Source organism: Schistocerca piceifrons, chromosome 1 (genome assembly GCF_021461385.2).
Source record: "Schistocerca piceifrons isolate TAMUIC-IGC-003096 chromosome 1, iqSchPice1.1, whole genome shotgun sequence".
Lineage (NCBI taxonomy): Eukaryota > Metazoa > Arthropoda > Insecta > Orthoptera > Acrididae > Schistocerca > Schistocerca piceifrons.
Genome location: NC_060138.1, coordinates 446,031,417 through 446,045,398, shown reverse-complemented (window position 1 = coordinate 446,045,398; position 13,982 = coordinate 446,031,417). Strand labels below are relative to the sequence as shown.

The 13,982-nt window shown below is 38.3% G+C and overlaps 1 protein-coding gene across 1 annotated transcript in view; it reads left to right on the top strand.

Annotated features, from left to right (window-relative positions):
* Window positions 1-6,218, top strand: part of LOC124792005 (actin-binding protein IPP) — a 60,211-nt gene extending 53,993 nt beyond the window's left edge. Inside the window, exon 9 of the mRNA XM_047257903.1 lies at window positions 5,105-6,218. Coding sequence (XP_047113859.1) covers window positions 5,105-5,335 — 231 coding nt within the window. The 3' untranslated portion in view covers window positions 5,336-6,218. The remainder of the gene's footprint in view (window positions 1-5,104) is intronic.
* The last annotated feature ends 7,764 nt before the right edge of the window (window positions 6,219-13,982 follow it).

The window sequence follows — 13,982 nt, the reverse complement described above, 5'->3', positions numbered from 1 at the left end:
AATCCACCATCTCTGTTAATAAGGTTGCTTGATAGTCTGATTTCAACAGCTTCCATAACAACACTATCCCAATAGCTAGACGTGCAAACCAGAATCTCCGTGTTGTTGTATTCCATGGGATGACTGGTGTCAAGGCAGTGTTCTGCAATAGCGGATTTGCTCGAGCAAATTATTAAGGAAGCTGTTGAAATCAGACTATCGAGCAACCTTATTTACAGAGATGGTGGATTTTGTTTAAATGCTGCTTGGAATCCGGCTCTGTCTCTCATTAAAAAACAGAGGGACAGAATTAGTGCTACCTCACCTGTTGATTAATAGTAACTATCGATATTTCTGATGTTGGTTATCTTTGGTTGTGTTGCCACTTGTTCTGTGTGTGGTGTCTTCCTTGTTTCTCCTCTGTGAACCGAGGTATTAAATTTGCTTGCATATTTTTTCTTCCTTGCATTTGTGCCTTGAGAATGACAGGGTGTGCTCCTGTCAAAATATCGGCAGTGTTCGACGACGTCACCCGGCAGCAAACCCGTAAGTTATTTGAACATTCGATTCGCCAGGAAAAGTTAAGGTCTCACGTCTCTGAATTTCATTTTCAGAAATCACTCTTGCAGAGTAGTTACTAACAAGGTGAATTTTCCCTCTGCATGTGGTTACAAATGGCTGAGATGAAAGTTGTATGTAAATAATAATATTCACACCAGCTCAATAATTAGGATTTATATTTTGTTTCAAAATGCTCACTTCTTAAAATCTCTTGCAAGGTTGTATGTAACAATGATTACATTAATTTGTTGTTGATAGGACGATAGAGGGTGGTCACACTGTTAACACCATTTTAGAGGTATTAAGTTTGTGAAACTCTGTGTGTTATTTTCATCCCAAGGAGGTGAGTTTGAAAATGGATGCTGCCATTGATATGCAGCATAAGTTCCTGCAAAAGTTAGCAGTGTGTCACTATGTTCACATTCACAGCCATAACACTGCCTCATTATGGATGAGCAACTGTCACATTCTTGTCACCATGGAGAATACAAAATATTTTTATGCGAGACAAGATATTATGCTGGCTAAATCATTTTTATTACTATTTAAATCATCCTGGTAAGATGCTGAGTTGATGAAAGTGTATCGTAATACCCATTGCTTTCCTGCGTTCCGAACTTGAAAAATGTCCATTAAATAATACTGTTAGACTACCAAAAAGAAAAATACATAAAAAAGCTAGGTTGGCTACAACTTCAGATTGGTGCCTCCTTGACAGTGTCCCACATCGTGAACATGATTTCATAGATAGGTAAATAAATAAGCAAACAAATTACATCTATATTTTAAGACTCTCTTGATTAAAAAAATGTGTGCCAAATTCTGAAATCAAGGTGTGTGACTTCAGTCACCAGGCTCACCCACTGAATTATCTAGATTATATCCAAAACTTATTTTCTCTGGCCCCCCTCTGCAATGGCAGTGCAGTTTGCCACATTTCACTTCAATATTCAGGTATCATCTGTAGTTTTCAAGTAATTCAATCTTCCAAGAGAATTAAAATCTTGTGGCTGTGTTATAATGAAATATGTAGCAATATCAGTATAATTATTTTATCTTTCTTCAGGATGGACATTCTGAAATAACTTTTGATTACTTCAATGGAAAATTATCTGTCTTTTGCAAAAATATATATCGTAGTCTCATTTAGCAGGTGATTTTGTTGGTACATCAACCCAAAACGTATCACCACATACAACCAGTTAATCGGATATCTGTAGAACAAAAATAATATTAACTTCCACATTGAGTAAAGAGGTCCAAGTGTCTTTATCATCAATAATAATTTGACAATATGTGAATATATTCTTCCCATTTATTCTTTCCTGATGGAATAGATAAATTTACGATTTCTCACAATCATTGATTCCACTTTACTGATGAATTCAAATTCTATATAGGATATTAAAATGCAGTTGTTTTATATTACACTACACTACGAAATACAAGAAGTATCTAAGCCACAGCTGTACTAACAACTAATATTCAAACACTATATAGACAGTGAGGGAGGGGAGGGGGGGTTCAATCTGTGGTTGGTTATGATACTGGTAGAGTGTGGGCTTAAACTACCATGTTTATGACACTACCAGCCCCAACAAGGAATGTCTCTGCAGCAGTTAGCAAATGCTTTGCGCACTTCACTGTGTGTTGTGTATGCTCCAAGTTCTCATTTGTTTATGCTGCAGCCAACTGTGATATAGTGTCTGAATTTACTTGTTTGACCTTGCACCAGACCTTACATGAAAACATAATAATCCATAATGCTAAACTCAGGAAACATTACTTTTCTAAAGTCAAAACGAAAAATTATGTATTCATGAATGTTTCACAGTAATGAGGAAAATTATGACACAGTTTATTTTCTTAAATGATGTGTTTTTCATTCAAAATTTTGTAAAAATATGAATTGTAAACAATTAGTTCCAAAAACTTCTAGTTTTCTACAATTTTTCAATTACTAACACTTACACATGTTCTCGCATAAGCACTACATTTTTTAGTTCAGCAAGTTACTTTCTACTTTGTTGTACATTACTAAACAGTCTTTATATTTTAATGCCAATACCCTAGAACTTTAAAACTGATTATTTTATATGAAAATAACTGTAAACAAAATTGAGTTAACATTCTTTTACTTTTGACAATTTTCATTTAGCTAATTATAAACTTGGAAACATGTTAACATATTGCAAATTATTAAAATTTGTGATTTTGTTGATGATGCATTACATTCAGTATCAATTGGTATGTAATCTGCAGTTCTTTCACACAATATTAAATAATGAATAATAAATATGAAATGTGGTGATCAGAGAGAGAGAGAGAGAGAGTGAGTGTTTTTCTTCTTCTCTTTTGTACGTACCTATTGAAACTCGGTGCTTCTGCTATTTAGTGAGTGGGTCTCCTCTTAAATTACTTACAAGGAGTAAGGTCGTGTGACTTGAGAGCCTGTTTTTATTTATGCATTGGAACTGTTCTGGAAGAGAATTAAAAATACATCTGCACAGAGCCTCTTTAATTTGAGAAAACAGTTGTTGTACGTCCAAATACAAATTACGATGATCTGATGAAAGATTGAAAAACATAGTAATTGTATGGGGAAAAATGACATGTTCTGTTTGTTGTAGATTGCTGGCTTATAAGTATTTTGGTTGTAATGCTTGCAGTAATTACATGTACTTAATTCTTGCAAATAAAATGTAAAACACAGTAGCAAAATGCAAATTTCAGAAATATTTGAACAACTTACACAGTCATTTTGAGTTGTCTTTCAAAGGCATTGAAAAATTGAATAAAATATTGGAATTTAATAGTAAGAACAATGACTGCATAAGAAAGTGTGCTTGGCAGATGTGACAGAAGTATTGGAAGGGTAGAATAAATGCTGTAAAATTAATGCTGAATCCTTCTTTTACAGAACTATGAACTAGTTACAAAGAGGATGACAGTGGAAGCGGAAGAGAGATACATGTGCACAACACTATCTTTTACACTTGGGAGATTGTGCAGAGTTGGGGGGACGGGGGTGTATCGTAAGGATATCTCACTATTTCATGGAGGATAGGATTTGCTCATAGGCAGAACAGCAAATATGAAGCCGGCTGTATCACTCATTTCCGGTGCAGTACTGACACGAAGATGTATGCCCTCAGCATTCTCACATATAACAAGGCCACTGCTGTGATTTAACACTTGGTAAAGGACTATGTGTTGTGCAGCTGGAGCTGCTGTTTGATAAAACCAACCCAAAGTTCTGGACATAGAAACTAGAGCCAATAAAGGTGAGATACATGCCCCAACCAATAAAGGTGAGATTCATGCCCCGATAGCCCAGAAAATTTCAAGAGTGGATTATTAAAAAAGTAGAGACAAGTACAGGTTTTCTAAATAGACACCCTCTCCTCTGCCCCCCCCCCCTCCTCTCCCCATACTTGAGTGTAACACCCAAACATTAACAATCATGTTAAACTGTCAGAAAAGCCCTTCTTTACGATTGTTCAATTTGTGTGTCACATTGGCTTGGATGTCAGTTATGTCATCAAAGCGTAGACCCTGTCTCATGAATTTGTGCACTTTATTGTTTTGTGGAAGGTTTGTAAACTTGTTTCTTCTTTAAACATTCTGGGGAATGCCCTGAAAACTTGATTTAGAGTTGTTCCTACATTGTGTTTTGTGACACAATAATGTTGACACACTATGGCTACACATCCACTACTGAACACTGTCTGCTCACAGCTGACTGGCTGAATGCACATTGGGGTTTGCAGTTGTTTGTTCAAGATGCCATCTAGTTACTGTGTTGACATTGTTTATACACCAGGAATAAAATCAGTCTCAGAACTTTGTGTAGTTACATAACCTAAAAACAGTACCATGAACAAATGCAAACAAATAAAGTTGAATAATTTAATTATTTGTTATAGTGATACTGATGATGACAATAGCATTAGTGTAACAGTGCCATGGTAAATTGGTTTTGGATGGTGTATAAAATGATATAAAAATTAAATGGACTGGGGGAAGGGGGGGGGGGGTAGAGTAATACACAAAATCGTGGCACAAAGAAATGATGAGAGAGAGGTGAGATATTAAATTGACTGTAATGAAGAAAGGTGATGGAAGATATGGATAAGCCTAATTTAAAAAAAAATGCAGAGAGGAAGAGACAGGGTTAGACTCCAGACAACTGGGTGGAGTGACATGTAAAGGTGGAAACTGTGTCCTCTTGGGTAAATTCCTATATTTAGAAATTGGAGGCATTGGCATGGGTGAGTTTTGCGTTGAAAAGGTTATGTGAGTGATGTTATCTTTGTATCTGGTGTTCGGATGTGACTGTATTATTTGATGGGAAGCCATCATGAATGGTACAAAGGAAGTGCAAATGGAGGTATTCCCATTTCAGATTACCGCTTAAAATCATAATTTGTAAATGTGCCCATAGTGCCTGTTGTTATCCACACTACAGACTTTCATGTTACATTTTTCCATTTTGATTAAATATGACTTACTCAAATGACCTAAAAGCACATATCTGAAATTATAGTTTTTTTTTTTCTTTCAGAACAAATGGACTGTTGTACCACCAATGAGGGTGGGGCGTGCTACACCAGCAGTAGCTGCAGCAGATGGTCTTCTGTACGTTATTGGTGGCGACCAGCTTCATGAAGTACATTTTTACCGTGCCCAGTTCTCAATAACATCAGTTGAGTGTTATGACCCATTATCAGATACATGGCGCAACTGCTCTCCATTGCCAGAAAGTCGTAGTGAAGCTGGTGCTGTGGTTTTATAGTGGCAAGCATGCAATTATTGAATATTTCCCAGCGAGTGAATGTGACAAGAATTGGAACTCATTGTTTTATGACAGACTGGAAAATGGTATTCTGTTCTGCATTTAGGCTTGGATCTTATTCTGATATGCAAACTTGTTATTGCCTATTCTCTTTCCACTTCTGCATTGCTCCTGGAATGTCTTAGAGGGCATAGTTGGTGCTGTAGGCTACTGTTAGAGCTGTGACTCTAAGGAATTGTGTTAAAAAGTTGGAAACATGTACAATTTGCAGTATTTTCATTTGTAATTATTTTATCTGTTAATTGTGTTTGTATAAAAACAACGAGAAGCTAGTTTGATGTTGGAGCAAATTTTGAATGTAGGTACAATGATCTATGTTGTAAGATCTGCTATGTAACTTCAATTGATGAAGTATTATCTTGCTTTTCTTATTGAAATTTGCTGTAAATATTCCAACACTAATAACCAGTGGCACACAAAATTTTATATATTTTTGGAACTTGAATAACATTTGTTGTAAATTTACACTTTCATACTTCATGTTCCCATGAATGAATGACCTTTGGAAAGTTGAGAGCAAGTGTGTATTAACACCATAACATTTTTTTTATTTGATCTCACTGAAAAGTTTGATAACATTGTTACCAACATCACTGTATTATCTTGTTTCTTTGGATTAATTATTACAGAGATTTTAATTATTTGTTTACATTAAGTAATATTTTCTACTGTTTATTTCTTGTGTGTGTTCATTCATTTACGTGTAAGAAGTCAATGGTAGAAAAAGTCCTATTTTGTGAATGCAGTTACACTGTAGTGTTCACAGTTTCACTGAAGTACCTTTATATGATCTATGCATGTCTGTAAAAATAAAATATTTGATGTCACCATGATAATTGATTCATAATGTAATAACCATAATTAATTTAGATGAGATGACTTTAGAACCTGGATTTAAGAGTGGTGACAATGTGACAGGCATAGACCGACATATACTGTCACTGTCACCAGTCACAGTGAGCAGTTAAACTCCAATATTAACTAATGTCAAGCTGTACAATGTAGATGGGAATTTTTAGCAGGAGTGTAGGGAAAATTTAAGTAATTTCTTGTTTGCTGGGTGACAAAATCGATCATCATTAACCAAATTGAAAGCCACATCTTCACTGCATGTATGCAAAATATCAGAGTGACTGAGAGTTGAATGCGAAAACTAATATTCAGGCAACAAAGGAAGTAACAAGAAATGTATTAAATACAGTATCTCAAGCTGTTTGGATTTGGCAGACATGGTACAACTGGCTCTCTGAGGGGTTGCTTGTCAGTTAGATCTCACCAAAGTCGTGGACCTGCCACTGACAATGTAGATTCGGCTGTTGGCAGCCGTTGATATGCGCTGCATGTGTCTTGTACATCATCTCTGTGAACAGGCAGTGTGCAGTGGATGATTGACAGCTATCGGTAGTTGAATAGCCTGTTCTGTTTGTGCAGCCCAGGAGGATTAAAGAGTCATGGTCCTCTGGTTAGGGCTATGCTGCCATCAAATTACGAGCAGTCGTATGTCTTGCAGGGTTGAAGTTTTGCATGTAGCTGAATTACAGAATAGTCACCCAAGGAATCGGATTTGAACCAGATGAAAGTGGTCATGAGGATGATTCTGTGGCAAGAGAGTCAGAACTCAGGTCAGTATTGGAAACGGAATGCAAAAAGCAGCATCAAGTGAGAGACAGAAAACAAAGTCAAACACTCGTAAGAACAAGCACTGGGCTGGAATGAAATCCATCAAAGTCTGGTAGCAGAATCAGAACAACATGAAGTAGACTGAAGTCATTACAGGGATCAGATCAGTACCAAGGGCAAGTCCTGACTTACAAGTATAAAGATGAAGTGTCAATATGAAGTGTCTCAAAAGAATCATCATGAAGCCTCATTCGTCGCTGAGTTAGTGTCTCCACCGAAATAGTCCACCAATTGTGATCACCGAATCTCATAACCCTACCGAAGAGAGTCTCTGGGTTTGATCCAGGCCTTCCCACTCTTGTACTTCCAGAGTGCTGAAATTTTGTCGTAAAATCTTATCAATGGCTGACAAGGTATCAGTTTCAGCCAGTACACTAGTTTTCCTGGTCAGTTTTCCTCCTCTTGTTTTCTTGATCCAGGCTGCCCAACATTCTGCTTAACTGTCCTGTAAGTGCGTAAAATATATCATTGGTGGCCAGTCATTGTGGATGGATTTTTGCATACACACATGTAGTAAACACTCTCATGGACCAGCTGGATGACAGCTCCCAACATTTCCTAAACAAGCTTCCCATTCAAGGAGACTTCAAGTGGCTTCAGAGTAGTCACACACTTGCAGAAGGGTAAACTGCCCCACAATGCTTCTCATGGGGGCACTGTTTTAGCCGAAGAATGTGTTTCCCTAGCACAGAAAACCAGCTGGTTAGAAGTTCCTTCTTCAATCATAAACTTTCACAAAAAAAATCTGCAGTGGGAAACAGTGATCTTTTTTGCACATCCACAATGCCCGTCACTTGTCTTTTGAGAAAGGATTTCTATAAACTACCAACAAGCACTTTGCAGTTCCTTTTGTGTATAATGCCTGTTGCACTCCTCTCATATGCTGTTTGTTATGCTTTGATGTTCACTGCATCATTTCTTAGCATGATTCTCTTAAGTTATGACACAAACTGGATAAGTTATGGTTATCTGGCACACTTATTATACCCCAAGCCTGTTATATTCATTTTCTACATGAAAATATATCACTGTCTACAAAAAATTGTTGCACTACACATGTACACTTAACAGGGGTTTGTTGTAGAAGGTTATACAAGCAGTTTAATGCTCAAAAATTGTGCGCTTACTTAAAGAATAAAAAAAAAAAAAGACCCGTAACACCACACTATATAAAGACAATATGGATATTGAGACAAAAACAAAGTAAACTACAGTTGAGTGACACACACAAAACATTGGCCAGATAAAATGCAGACATTAAAATGAAGGAAACAATATATATATATATATATATATATATATATATATATATATATATATATAAAAATACAAAGATGAGGTGACTTACCGAACAAAAACGCTGGCAGGTCGATAGACACACAAACAAACACAAACATACACACAAAATTCAAGCTTTCGCAACAAATTGTTGCCTCATCAGGAAAGAGGGAAGGAGAGGGGAAGACGAAAGGAAGTGGGTTTTAAAGGAGAGGGTAAGGAGTCATTCCAATCCCGGGAGCGGAAAGACTTACCTTAGGGGGAAAAAAGGACAGGTATACACTCGCACACACGCACATATCCATCCACACATACAGACACAAGCAGACATATTTAAAGACAAAGAGTTTGGGCAGAGATGTCAGTCGAGGCAGAAGTGTAGAGGCAAAGAAGTTGTTGAAAGACAGGTGAGGTATGAGTGGCGGCAACTTGAAATTAGCGGAGATTGAGGCCTGGCGGATGACGAGAAGAGAGGATATACTGAAGGGCAAGTTCCCATCTCCGGAGTTCGGATAGGTTGGTGTTGGTGGGAAGTATCCAGATAACCCGGACGGTGTAACACTGTGCCAAGATGTGCTGGCCGTGCACCAAGGCATGTTTAGCCACAGGGTGATCCTCATTACCAACAAACACTGACTCCTTACCCTCTCCTTTAAAACCCACTTCCTTTCGTCTTCCCCTCTCCTTCCCTCTTTCCTGATGAGGCAACAATTTGTTGCGAAAGCTTGAATTTTGTGTGTATGTTTGTGTTTGTTTGTGTGTCTATCGACCTGCCAGCGTTTTTGTTCGGTAAGTCACCTCATCTTTGTATTTATATATAATTTTTCCCACGTGGAATGTTTCCTTCCATTATATATATATATATATATATATATATATATATATATATATATATATATATAACACAAATGCAGCTAAACAGTGTGTTTGTGTTTTAATTCTGCTGCATGACATTTCATAGCAATATACTAGCAGTTATTCGCATGAGTGAGCGACGTGCGCAAAGAAGTGCGTACAAGAATCAGAACAACATGAAGTAGACTGAAGTCATTACAGGGATCAGATCAGTCTGTGTACTTGCACAAGCCAACCCATGCAAGTCGTGTTTGGGATGCTACCCACATCTAAGTCTGCTTTGTGCTGAAGCACTATTGACGCCACATTCTGCATTTTAATCATAGAGATATACTACTTTGTTCGTCTGTATTGCTGCCAAAGGTTAATTTATTAATGTGTATTTGTCTTTGTTGCTATGAATAATAAGTGCCACCCACACACAATAACCCTATAAACTTGTTGCAGCCTGCAGAAATGCATGAGCCTGTCACGCAGGCGAGAAAGGAAAGAATGACACGACAGGAGATGATATTGTCATTTAGTAAAATTGAATCCCAAGTAGAGAAGCTAGTACATGAAACATAATTTAAGGCACATTTGATTTTAATAGTAATAAGGTGTGTTAGGAGTTATGATTGGTATGGGATCAATTCAGTAATTCCCGCGAAAGCTCTGCTCATGACACTTGTGATTGTGAGTTAACGAGCATTGCGCTCTCATTTAAATATATGGCCGAAATAGTCAGCCTACAGGAATTGTGAAACAAACGCTGTTGTCCAGGACCGCAGGCCACAAAGGGCCAGATTCACCATGAGATGGGGAAACTCGCAGGCGTCTTTTGTCTCTTGAGGCCTAAGCGCTGTAGTGTGCGAGTGAGACAGACGAGAACCTACATCATAGGGAAACCCTGTAGAAGGCTTTGTGGCCAGGCATACGTAGCAGTGTTAAATATGGCAGGCCTAAGATTGGCCATAAAGGGAAACACTTATGAAAACTATTTAATTCTGTAGTAATGCAGGGAATCGAGCCATAGTAATTTTAATCTGCCATCGTCCAAAAATTTTCATGGTGAACCCAATAAAAATTGAATATTGATCATATCTATAATAGTTTAGGATTTACTGTTAAAGAGATACTCACAAGTTTTGTAACAAAGACCTGAATGCTAAAATCTGAACACTTAGTCAATCTTAAGGCTCTACATTACATATAGAAGCGCATCATTAAAATGACAAATGTGGTAAATATCAGCACTGTAACTTTATTTGTTTAAAAGATACAGTAAATTTAAATTATCGCTATTTTCAGTTAAGCATCAGATCATCATTTCCTCCACACAAAACACACTGAACGATGACAGCGTGACACCTTATTGAATCATTAGGTAATAGAATATTTGTTGTAAAGTTTAGTGCATAATAGTTACTTTTGTTCTTTGTTTATTTATCAGAAAGCACATTGGTGCAAGGCTACTGGCCGTGGCATTCAAAGCTAAGAAGGAACTTGTATTGATTTTATGTAAAAGAATTTAACGTTTATTATGTAACGGATGTTATTTTATTTAGAACGTGAAAGCGGTCAAGCTTTGATTATTTAGATATGTTAAAATGTAAAGTAATGTAGAATAAGCTGTAACCAATCAGATGGATGGCTTCAGGAAAGGGAACTACACTAGTCAATTGAGCGAAGATGTTTGGCGCACGGGAATGCTGTCGGAGATGGGCAGAGGGCAGTTCTGGTCTAGACACCAAAGTTCGGCTGGGGGACACCAAAGGGTACAGTTTGGATAGAGACGCAAAAGCAGACAGTCAGTCTTTAGGCAGCTAGGAAGTGAAATGACTTAGAAAATTTCGCGTTGTGTGGTGTGGCGGGACTTTGTCTCTGAGCAGTGAGCAGCCGCGCGCCTATTGTGACCTCCAACTTTTCGCGATGAGATTGTGAATGATCGAACTATGTCAAATGGATATGCACTTGAGTGAAATAGTAACTCTAAATATGACCACTTTTGCTATTAGTTTTCTTTCTGAGTAAACATTGTTCTAACGAAATCACAACTGTGGTCTACATCATTTATGGGTCATTAATTTAGTTGCTGATATTATTATTACTGTTATTATAGGTTATGTTAACTTTGTATTTCGCAAACTTGCCATCAGCCAGACAGTTTAACCAAAGGGTCACAAGTGTCTAATTTAGGATGTGTAATGTGACAGAAAACAGATGGCAGTTATAAGAGTCGAGGGACATGAAAGGGAAGCAGTGGTTGGGAAGGGAGTAAGACAGGGTTGTAGCCTCTCCCCGATGTTGTTCAATCTGTATATTGAGCAAACAGTAAAGGAAACAAAAGAAAAATTCGGAGTAGGTATTAAAATTCATGGAGAAGAAATAAAAACTTTGAGGTTCGCCGATGACATTGTAATTCTGTCAGAGACAGCAAAGGACTTGCAAGAGCAGTTGAATGGAATGGACAGTGTCTTGAAAGGAGGATATAAGATGAACATCAACAAAAGCAAAACAAGGATAATGGAATGTAGTCTAATTAAGTCGGGTGATGCTGAGGGAATTAGATTAGGAAATGAGGCACTTAAAGTAGTAAAGGAGTTTTGCTATTTGGGGAGCAAAATAACTGATGATGGTCGAAGTAGAGAGGATATAAAATGTAGGCTGGCAATGGCAAGGAAACCGTTTCTGAAGAAGAGAAATTTGTTAACATCCAGTATTGATTTAAGTGTCAGGAAGTCATTTCTGAAAGTGTTCGTATGGAGTGTAGCCATGTATGGAAGTGAAACATGGACGATAAATAGTTTGGACAAAAAGAGAATAGAAGCTTTCGAAATGTGGTGCTACAGAAGAATGCAGAAGATTAGATGGGTAGATCACATAACTAATGAGGAAGTATTGAATAGGATTGAGGAGAAGAGAAGTTTGTGGCACAACTTGACCAGAAGAAGGGATCGGTTGGTAGGACATGGTCTGAGGCATCAAGGGATCACTAATTTAGTATTGGAGGGCAGCGTGGAGGGTAAAAATCGTAGAGGGAGACCAAGAGATGAATACACTAAGCAGATTCAGAAGGATGTAGGTTGCAGTAGGTACTGGGAGATGAAAAAGCTTGCACAGGATAGAGCAACATGGAGAGCTGCATCAAACCAGTCTCAGGACTGAAGACCACAACAACAACAACGTGACATGCGGTTTAACCCCTAGACGAGTTTGAGCCAAGACATTTCAATGAAGAGGAACCACATGTGAGCCCAAACATCTTGGGGATGTTAGCGTGCAAGATCACAGTGGGATACATAGGCAATGCTTTCCTTTCAGTACATTCATCGGCCAGCGTGTATAACCAAAAAAACAAGATTTTTCGGTTGCTGGAAATAACACTTCACTTATAGCAATCAAAAGTGAGGATTCCAGTTCACTCAAGATTTAATGTTGCAACAGTGCATACAGAGTAAATGAAATGATTATGCTTGGAGATCAATAGCAAAAGCAGTTCCAAGGATGTACCAGGTACAGATCCATGCTAAAACATCTGTATTTGTACATAATGTGGCATCCATGGGTGGCAGTGCGGGTACTGACTCTGGCATCCAGGAATACTGTCCTGGGATACATTATGCCATGCTTGCTCAACCTGTTCACGTAGTTCTGTAACAGTTGTTGACTGTAAAGTCACATGAGTCACTTCTCGTCCCATCATATCCCACACATGCTCGATTGGAGACAAGTCCAGAGATCGTGCTGGTCAGGAAACTTGGTGCACATCTTGCAGAGTATACTGAATTTCACAGGCAGTTTGTGGGTGAGCATTATCCTGTTGGAACAACACACAATCTTCCTTTTGCAAGAACCACAAAGTATGGGGCTAACAACATTTGCGTGTACCGAACACTAGATAACATACCTTCCATAAAAACCAAAGATGAATGAGATTAGTAGCTTATCACATCCTAGAAAAAACAATGCCTGGGGTGGGGCTGTGTGTCTTGGATGAATGCACTCCAAGAGAGAGCACTCACCAGGTCTATGTCGTACATGCAAATAACCATCACTTGTGTGCAGGTAGAATCTTCTTTCATCGCTAAAGACTGGTGGACCATTTTGTCTTACAAATGATTCTCTGGTAGCACCAGTTGAGCCACGCATGTTGATGCTTTGGTGTGAATGGAAGATGGGCTAGAAAGTGCATGCTCATACTCCCACTGCTAATAACTGGTTTGCAGTATGTCATGTTGACACATCTGGTCTCACAAGCCTTCTTACCTATGCTGTGGTAGCTTTATAATTTGCCACTGCTGCCCTTGCAATATGTTGATCCTGGTGGGCATCTGTGCCTTGCGGACATCTAGAACTTCATCTATGGGTGTGAGAATGTTCATATGACCACAGATACCAGCATTGTTGCACAGTTGACGGAGCACGTCCAATTTTTGTGGCAGTTCTCAGAAAGGACAATCCCACTGCTTACATAGCCATAATTTGACCCCTTTCAAATTCGCTTACTTTGCTACAGCAAGCTTGAGTGCATGTCTGTGGTGGTTGCCTGCTTCACACATTTGCACCACTCTGAGTCTTCTAGCTGTGAACATTTCCTTTTAAAGGGTAGACACAGATCGCACTCTGGTAGCTATGCTATCTGTTGGCGGACGATGTTGAAACCATTGTTAGTATATCTGCTAACCCCCAGGTAGCATAGAAAGTCATCAGATCAAAATCTCGTCATATTTCCAGGTCTAGTAACTTTTTTTCCAGCAGCGTATGTGTTTCCCTATATGGTCACTCCAAATGC